Here is an 8,554-nt window from a genome sequence, read left to right as displayed (position 1 = left end):
TGATTAGTAAATGGTTTATAAGGATGTGTATTAAAATTCTTATGAATGATCTGTGGAATAGTATAAAAGTTGTTATAAATGTGTGAAAATTACAAAGTGTTAATATAAAGTGTTACCAATTTCTATATCAATTCAGACTCCACAGCATCTTAGAGAGCTTTCTGGTGTGACCCCTGACCTGGCAGCAGTGATGTCGTGAGAGTAGTGGTAGTGAGAGTAGTGGTACTGTTCTTACCCAGTATGTTGAAGTTCAAGTGTCTGCTGTGGTCTCCTGCGTTTAATCATTGATGCATATAGTAGTTATTTACACATGTGAGAATACCTCGCTGACTAACATTTAACACATGTGGGAGTAATTATTAATAAATGGTGAGAAAACTGTAAATTCCTTACAAATTGTTTATTACTGAACATTATAAAGTCTTACACATAATTGCATATTCTCGCATTTTACCCTCAACTACTTACACAATAGACTTGGACATTATCTGATATTGTGCAATATTGAACAATTCAACTTCAGTACACTTGTTAAAGGCATTGTGTCCCAATTCAGCCACTAGATGGTGATGTTAAACAAGATATAGAATGACTCCTAACCTCCTCCTGAGGAGACAAACACAGGCTTTGGTATTTGGAATATACAACCCAAAATGTCTACAATGTCTTTTATAAAAATAAAAAAAGCTTATGCATTCTTATGCCTTTTCCAAGTCATTCCAATTCAATCCAGCCAAATCATTCTGTATCAACACCAAATGTACCTATGATGAAAACACTGAGTTAAGTTACGTCCGTGTATTGTTACATGAAAGAAGCAATTACAACAATTGTATTACATAACTATGGCAAATCTATGTTACTCAAATGTTGGAATAAAACGTAGGAACTATGAACGCCTTAACTTCAGAGTTAAAATAAGTTTAGCTGTCACTTTGAACCAAGGATAAAAGAAAGCATAAATTATTGGATTAATTAAGGAATTAACAAGTGGCAGAAAGCTGATGATAAAGGTTAAAACATTTTCACTTAAAAAAGATACAAAAAGGAAAGGAAATAGAGATGGAATCCAACAAATGAGATAGTTGAAAACAACAATAGAGAGAGTTTTTGCTGCTTTTCTCTCAGACTTATTTGCCTGTACAGTTTTAACACCAGACACACTGACAGCCTCTTTTGAAAATAGCTTTCTAGCCTGTGATCTGGCCACCACAAAGATTTTCAAATAAAGTGTTATAATAATAGAACACGGGACAACCATTGTAATTACAATGTCAATTATGTTATTAACCCAGGTTTTTCCTTCAACAATAAAACATTCTTTCAAACACCTACTGGGTACCTGCACATTTACAAAGTTTTTTGTAATGACAGCATCATATATTATACAACACCACCAGGTAATGGAAATAAAACACATCATTCTTCTTATTGTTATTCTAGAGTGGTACAATAAGGGATTACACACAGCAACATAGCGGTCAATAGATATAAGGACCAAATTACCCAGAGATAAAGAAGTACATAAAAAAGCGATGTAGAATTGAAACGCACAGAAATATTCCCCAAAACCCCAGCATGATTCCATTATTGCTACAGTCACTACTGGTATCACAATCAGTCCAACCAGGAGATCTGACACAGCCAGAGAGAAAATGAGCAGGTTGGTTGGAGTGTGGAGCTGCTTGAAATGAGAGATGGAGATGATCACCAGTACGTTCAAAAATACTGTAACTGCTGAAATCAATGAGAAGAAGATGTACAGTGTTATGTGGATAGATGTCGATAGCAAAGCCTTTCTGCAAGAAGAGTTTCCGTCTTGAAAACAGTATTGAACATCTTCATGTTTCTCCATTTGTAATAAAAAGGAAAAATGCTGAGGTCCTGCTTGGTCCTGTGTGTGACCCTGTCAGGTCCGCCTTCTGAGAAACTCTGAGCTCTGCCTCTCTATTTATCCCTGAGTTACTGACAGAAACTCCCCTCCCCGGAGTCTCTCTGCACACACACACACACACACACACACACACACACACACACACACACACACACACACACACACACACACACACACACACACACACACACACACACACACACACACACACACACACACACACACACACACACACACACACACACACACACACACACACACACACACACACACACACACACACACACACACACTCTCACACGTGAGCACAGAAATGAACAAACGGTTAGATAAACAAATAATTTGTGAAAGCATGATGTAATGTATGACAGGATTTGATGTTGCTGTGCCCACCTAGCCTGTCCTTCAGCCTTACTGATAGTCAGAGATTAGATTGTTTTCACATATTTCATTTGTCGGGTTCCACGGGTAGGCCGTCATTGTCCATAATAATTTGTTCTTAACTTGCCTAGTTGAATAAAGGTTCAATAAAACATTTCAACATAAATGAGAGAAAAGGTACATTTTCTCAATTAAGCATTAAAATGGGGAAAATATAATATGGATGATGTTTTGGTCACTCAAAAGCTATTTTAATGTGAAATAGGATAACTGTGTCATGTTTGTCATTCATTGTCATGTCTTGTCCCTGTGCTCCCCATGCTATTCGTTTCCCTCTGCTGGTCTTGTTTGGTTCTTTCCCTCCTTCTATCCCTCTCTCTCCCCCTCCCTCTCTCACTCTCTCGCTCTCTCTTCTCTCTGTCGTTCCGTTCCTGCTCCCAGCTGTTCCTATTCCCCTAATCATCACTTAGTCTTCCCACACCTGTTCCCGATCCTTTCCCCTGATTAGAGTCCCTATTTATTCCTTTGTGATCCGTTCCTGTCCCGTCGGTTCCTTGTATTGTATTCACCATGCTGTGATTGCGTTTCGCCCTGTCCTGTCGTGTTTTTGCCGTGATTGTGTATCACCCTGTCCTGTCGTGTTTTGTGCCTTCATCAGATGCTGCGTGTGAGCAGGTGTCTCAGTCGACTACGGCCTGCGCCACCCGAAACCTGCAGTCTGTGGCCGCTTCTCCAGTTGTTTCCCCTCTACAAGTCTAGAGGATTTCTGTTATTCCGTTTTGGACTTTAATAAACTCTGTTTCTGTTAAGTCGCTTTTGGGTCCTCTTTCACCTGCATGACAGAAGGAACCGACCAAGGAATGGACCCAGCGACTTCAGACGCTCGTTACACTGCCGTCGAGATCCAAGGAGCCATGCTCGGCAGACACGAGCAGGAATTGTCTGCTGCTCGCCATGTGGAGAACCTGGCTGCTCAGGTTTCCGACCTCTCTGGACAGTTCCAGAGTCTACGTCTCGTGCCACCTGTTACTTCCTGGCCTGCCGAGCCTCCAGAACCTAGGGTTAATAACCCACCTTGCTACTCCGGGCAGCCCACTGAGTGCCGCTCCTTTCTCACGCAGTGTGAGATTTTTCTCTCTCAACCCAACACATACTCTAGAGAGAGCTCGGGTTGCTTACGTCATTTCACTCCTTACTGGCCGGGCTCGAGAATGGGGCACAGCTATCTGGGAGGCAAGGGCTGATTGCTCTAACGTATTCCAGAACTTTAAAGAGGAGATGATTCGGGTTTTTGACCGTTCAGTTTTTGGTGGGGAGGCTTCTAGGGTCCTGGCTTCCTTATGCCAAGGTGAACGGTCCATAACGGATTATTCCATTGAGTTTCGCACTCTTGCTGTCTCTAGTGAGTGGAACAGCCGGCGCTGCTCGCTCGTTTTCTGGAGGGACTGGGGCCACGCAGTGGTTAAGGATGAGATTCTCTCCCGGGAGGTTCCTTCAGATGTGGACTCTTTGATTGCTCTCGCCATCCGCATAGAACGACGGGTAGATCTTCGTCACCGGGCTCGTGGAAGAGAGCTCGCATCAACGGTGTTTCCCTGCTCCGCATCGCAACCATCTCCCCCCTCTGGCTTTGAGACTGAGCCCATGCAGCTGGGAGGGATTCGCATCTCGAATAAGGAGAGGGAACGGAGGATCACCAACCGCCTGTGCCTCTATTGCGGAGTTGCTGGACATTTTGTTAATTCTTGTCCAGTAAAAGCCAGAGCTCATCTGTAAGCGGAGGGCTACAGGTGAGCGCAACTACTCAAGTCTCTCCATCAAAGTCCTGTACTACTTTGTCGGTCCACCTACGCTGGACCGGTTCGGGTGCTACATGTAGTGCCTTGATAGACTCTGGGGCTGAGGGTTGTTTCATGGACGAAGCATGGGTTCGGAAACATGACATTCCTTTCAGAGAGTTAGATAAGCCTACGCCCATGTTCGCCTTAGATGGTAGTCATCTTCCCAGTATCAGATTTGAGACACTACCTTTAACCCTCACAGTATCTGGTAACCACAGTGAGACTATTTCTTTTTGATTTTCCGTTCACCGTTTACACCTGTTGTTTTGGGTCATCCCTGGCTAGTATGTCATAATCCTTCTATTAATTGGTCTAGTAATTCTATCCTATCCTGGAACGTTTCTTGTCATGTGAAGTGTTTAATGTCTGCCATCCCTCCCGTTTCTTCTGTCCCTACTTCTCAGGAGGAACCTGGCGATTTGACAGGAGTGCCGGAGGAATATCATGATCTGCGCACGGTCTTCAGTCGGTCCCGAGCCAACTCCCTTCCTCCTCACCGGTCGTATGATTGTAGTATTGATCTCCTTCCGGGGACCACTCCTCCTCGGGGTAGACTATACTCTCTGTCGGCTCCCGAACGTAAGGCTCTCGAGGATTATTTGTCTGTGTCCTTGACGCCGGTACCATAGTGCCTTCTTCCTCTCCGGCCGGGGCGGGGTTCTTTTTGTTAAGAAGAAGGACGGTACTCTGTGCGTGGATTATCGAGGGCTGAATGACATAACGGTTAAGAATCGTTATCCGCTTCCCCTTATGTCATCAGCCTTCGAGATTCTGCAGGGAGCCAGGTGCTTTACTAAGTTGGACCTTCGTAACGCTTACCATCTCGTGCGCATCAGAGAGGGGGACGAGTGGAAAACGGCGTTTAACACTCCGTTAGGGCATTTTGAGTACCGGGTTCTGCCGTTTCTCGCCAATGCGCCAGCTGTTTTTCAGGCATTAGTTAATGATGTTCTGAGAGACATGCTGAACATTTTTGTTTTTGTCTATCTTGACGATATCCTGATTTTTTCTCCGTCACTCGAGATTCATGTTCAGCACGTTCGACGTGTTCTACAGCGCCTTTTAGAGAATTGTCTCTACGTAAAGGCTGAGAAGTGCTTTTCATGTCTCCTCCGTTACTTTTCTCGGTTCCGTTATTTCCGCTGAAGGCATTCAGATGGATTCCGCTAAGGTCCAAGCTGTCAGTGATTGGCCCGTTCCAAGGTCACGTGTCGAGTTGCAGCGCTTTTTAGGTTTCGCTAATTTCTATCGGCGTTTCATTCGTAATTTCTTGCTGACAGCTCTTACTTCTGTCAAGACGTGTTTTAAGAAGGGAGCTTTTGATCTTCTAAAAGAACGTTTTACGTCCGCTCCTATCCTCGTACTCCTGACGTCACTAGACAATTCATTGTCGAGGTTGACGCTGAGGTAGGCGTGGGAGCCATTCTATCCCAGCGCTTCCAGTCTGAGATAAGGTTCATCCTTGCGCTTATTTTTCTCATCGCCTGTCGCCATCTGAGCGCAACTATGATGTGGGTAACCGTGAACTGCTCGCCATCCGCTTAGCCCTAGGCGAATGGCGACAGTGGTTGGAGGGGGCGACCGTTCCTTTTGTCGTTTGGACAGACCATAAGAACCTTGAGTACATCCGTTCTGCCAAACGACTTAATGCCCGTCAAGCTCGTTGGGCGTTGTTTTTCGCTCGTTTCGAGTTTGTGATTTCTTACCGTCCGGGTAGCAAGAACACCAAGCCTGATGCCTTATCCCGTCTGTTTAGTTCTTCTGTGGCTTCTACTGATCCCGAGGGGATTCTTCCTTATGGGCGTGTTGTCGGGTTAACAGTCTGGGGAATTGAAAGACAGGTTAAGCAAGCACTCACGCACACTGCGTCAGTAACCTCCTTTTCGTTCCTGTTTCCACTCGTCTGGCTGTTCTTCAGTGGGCTCACTCTGCCAAGTTAGCGGGTCATCCCGGTGTTCGAGGCACTCTTGCGTCTATTCGCCAGCGCTTTTGGTGGCCGACTCAGGAGCGTGACACGCGCCGTTTCGTGGCTGCTTGTTCGGACTGCCACAGACTAAGTCGGGTAACTCTCCTCCTGCCGGTCGTCTCAGACCGCTCCCCATTCCTTCTCGACCATGGTCTCACATTGCCTTAGACTTCATTACCGGTCTGCCTTTGTCTGCGGGGAAGACTGTGATTCTGACATAGGTTCTCTAAGGCGGCACATTTCATTCCCCTCGCTAAACTTCCTTCCGCTAAGGAGACGGCACAAATCATTATTGAGAATGTATTCAGAATTCATGGCCTCCCGTTAGACGCCGTTTCAGACAGAGGCCCGCAATTCACGTCACAGTTTTGGAGGGAGTTCTGTCGTTTGATTGGTGCGTCCGTCAGTCTCTCTTCCGGGTTTCATCCCCAGTCTAACGGTCAAGCAGAGAGGGCCAATCAGACGATTGGTCGCATACTACGCAGCCTTTCTTTCAGAAACCCTGCGTCTTGGGCAGAACAGCTCCCCTGGGCAGAATACGCTCACAATTCGCTTCCTTCGTCTGCTACCGGGTTATCTCCGTTTCAGAGTAGTCTGGGTTACCAGCCTCCTCTGTTCTCATCCCAGCTTGCCGAGTCCAGCGTTCCCTCCGCTCAAGCGTTTGTCCAACGTTGTGAGCGCACCTGAGGAGGGTGAGGTCTGCACTTTGCCGTTACAGGGCACAGACGGTGAGAGCCGCCAATAAACAGGATTAAGAGTCCAAGGTATTGTTGCGGCCAGAGAGTGTGGCTTTCCACTCGCAACCTTCCTCTTACGACAGCTTCTCGTAAGTGACTAGACATTGGTCCGTTCCGTGTCTCCCAGGTCGTAATCCTGATTGTTCTTCCGCGACATCTTCGCCTATCCTGTCTTCCATGTCTCCTGTGTTAAGCCCTTTCTTCGCACCCCCGTTCGTCTTCCCTCCCCCTCCCGTCCTTGTCGAGAGCGCACCTATTTACAAGGTACATAAGATTATGGACATGCGTTCTCGGGGACGGGGTCACCAATACCTAGTGGATTGGGAGGGTTACGGTCCTGAGGAGAGGAGTTGGGTTCCGTCTCGGGACGTGCTGGACCGTTCGCTCATCGATGATTTCCTCCGTTGCCGCCAGGATTCCTCCTCGAGTGCGCCAGGAGGCGCTCGGTGAGTGGGGGGTACTGTCATGTTTGTCATTCATTGTCATGTCTTGTCCCTGTGCTCCCCATGCTATTCGTTTCCCTCTGCTGGTCTTGTTTGGTTCTTTCCCTCCTTCTAACTCTCTCGCTCTCTCTTCTCTCTGTCGTTCCGAATGCTCCCAGCTGTTCAATTCCCCTAATCATCACTTAGTCTTCCCAACCTGTTCCCGATCCTTTCCCCTGATTAAGTCCCTATTTATTCCTTTGTGATCCGTTCCTGTCCCGTCGGTTCCTTGTAATTCACCATGCTGTGATTGCGTTTTGTCCTGTCGTGTTTTTGCCGTGATTGTGTTCACCCTGTCCTGTCGTGTTTTGTGCCTTCATCAGATGCTGCGTGTGAGCAGGTGTCTCAGTCGACTACGGCCTGCGCCTACCCGATATGACCTGCAGTCTGTTTCTCCAGTTGTTTCCCTCTACAAGTCTAGAGGATTTCTGTTATTCCGTTTTGGACTTTAATAAACTCTGTTTCTGTTAAGTCGCTTTTGGGTCCTCTTTCACCTGCATGACAAACTGTGCAGACTAAGTGGTTTGGGTTTTGTCAGTGCTTAGTTTGGAACATAATCCACAGCCTCAGGAGACACTACGGCACATCACATGTCAGCTGGCCAGTGTGTAGGAAAGTTGACCAAAGGAAAGTTGATGAAATGGTATAAGTTTATGCTGCCCTACAAAGGCAAAATGCAGTATCTACGAATTTGATCTGTTGTAACGACCAAGTTTATTATCTGGTCAATGTGGTATTTGTTTCCTGACACAAGAACAAGCCAGTGGATCAGAATATATCATGGAGTATCAGAAAGTGCTGTCTGTTTAGACAGAAAAAGTCAGATTTTGCAGTAAATTAAATTACGTTGTTACTGCGTTTTGTCTTTGTAGAGCAGTATGGGGTATGCACTAGAGCACATGCAGTCAAAATGAATAGTGGCATTACATATGAACCTTCCATAGACGTTTAGAAATGTCCATCTGAACTGAATTAGGAACCACACTTCAAGTCGAGGAAGACTTTGTCTCAGTTACATCATGGGGACAAATACTGTTTGTCAGACATCAGAACAACCACACTGTATTCTGACCCAATCGTCCCTTAATGTTGTTTTCATTTTCTGGTGTGTTGTTTTCTCTGATTTAAACAAAAAAAGAATAAATTATCATGACACAAGGTGAGACCCAGACGCAGACACAGGAGGCAGATGGTTCATTAATTAACCACTTGTAAGGCATTTACATTTTTATAAATGTAAACCATTTACTAAT

General features: G+C 45.8%; 1 protein-coding gene across 1 annotated transcript; it reads right to left on the bottom strand.

Moving 5' to 3' along the window:
* Positions 1-475: 475 nt before the first annotated feature.
* Positions 476-1,891, bottom strand: LOC124031258 (trace amine-associated receptor 13c-like). Its single transcript, XM_046342317.1, has one exon. The coding sequence runs from the start codon at positions 1,853-1,855 to the stop codon at positions 890-892; it is 966 nt and encodes a 321-aa protein (XP_046198273.1). The 5' UTR covers positions 1,856-1,891; the 3' UTR covers positions 476-889.
* Positions 1,892-8,554: the final 6,663 nt, after the last annotated feature.

This window comes from Oncorhynchus gorbuscha, linkage group LG01 (assembly GCF_021184085.1).
Source record: "Oncorhynchus gorbuscha isolate QuinsamMale2020 ecotype Even-year linkage group LG01, OgorEven_v1.0, whole genome shotgun sequence".
Taxonomy (NCBI): Eukaryota; Metazoa; Chordata; class Actinopteri; order Salmoniformes; family Salmonidae; genus Oncorhynchus; species Oncorhynchus gorbuscha.
Note: the sequence above shows the minus strand (reverse complement) of the source record. Positions and strands in the feature narration are given on the sequence as shown.

What these genes read in the sequence shown, in the direction of transcription:
- LOC124031258 (XM_046342317.1), bottom strand. Translation starts at nt 1,855, where the DNA reads ATGGAGAAACATGAAGATGTTCAATACTGTTTTCAAGACGGAAACTCT.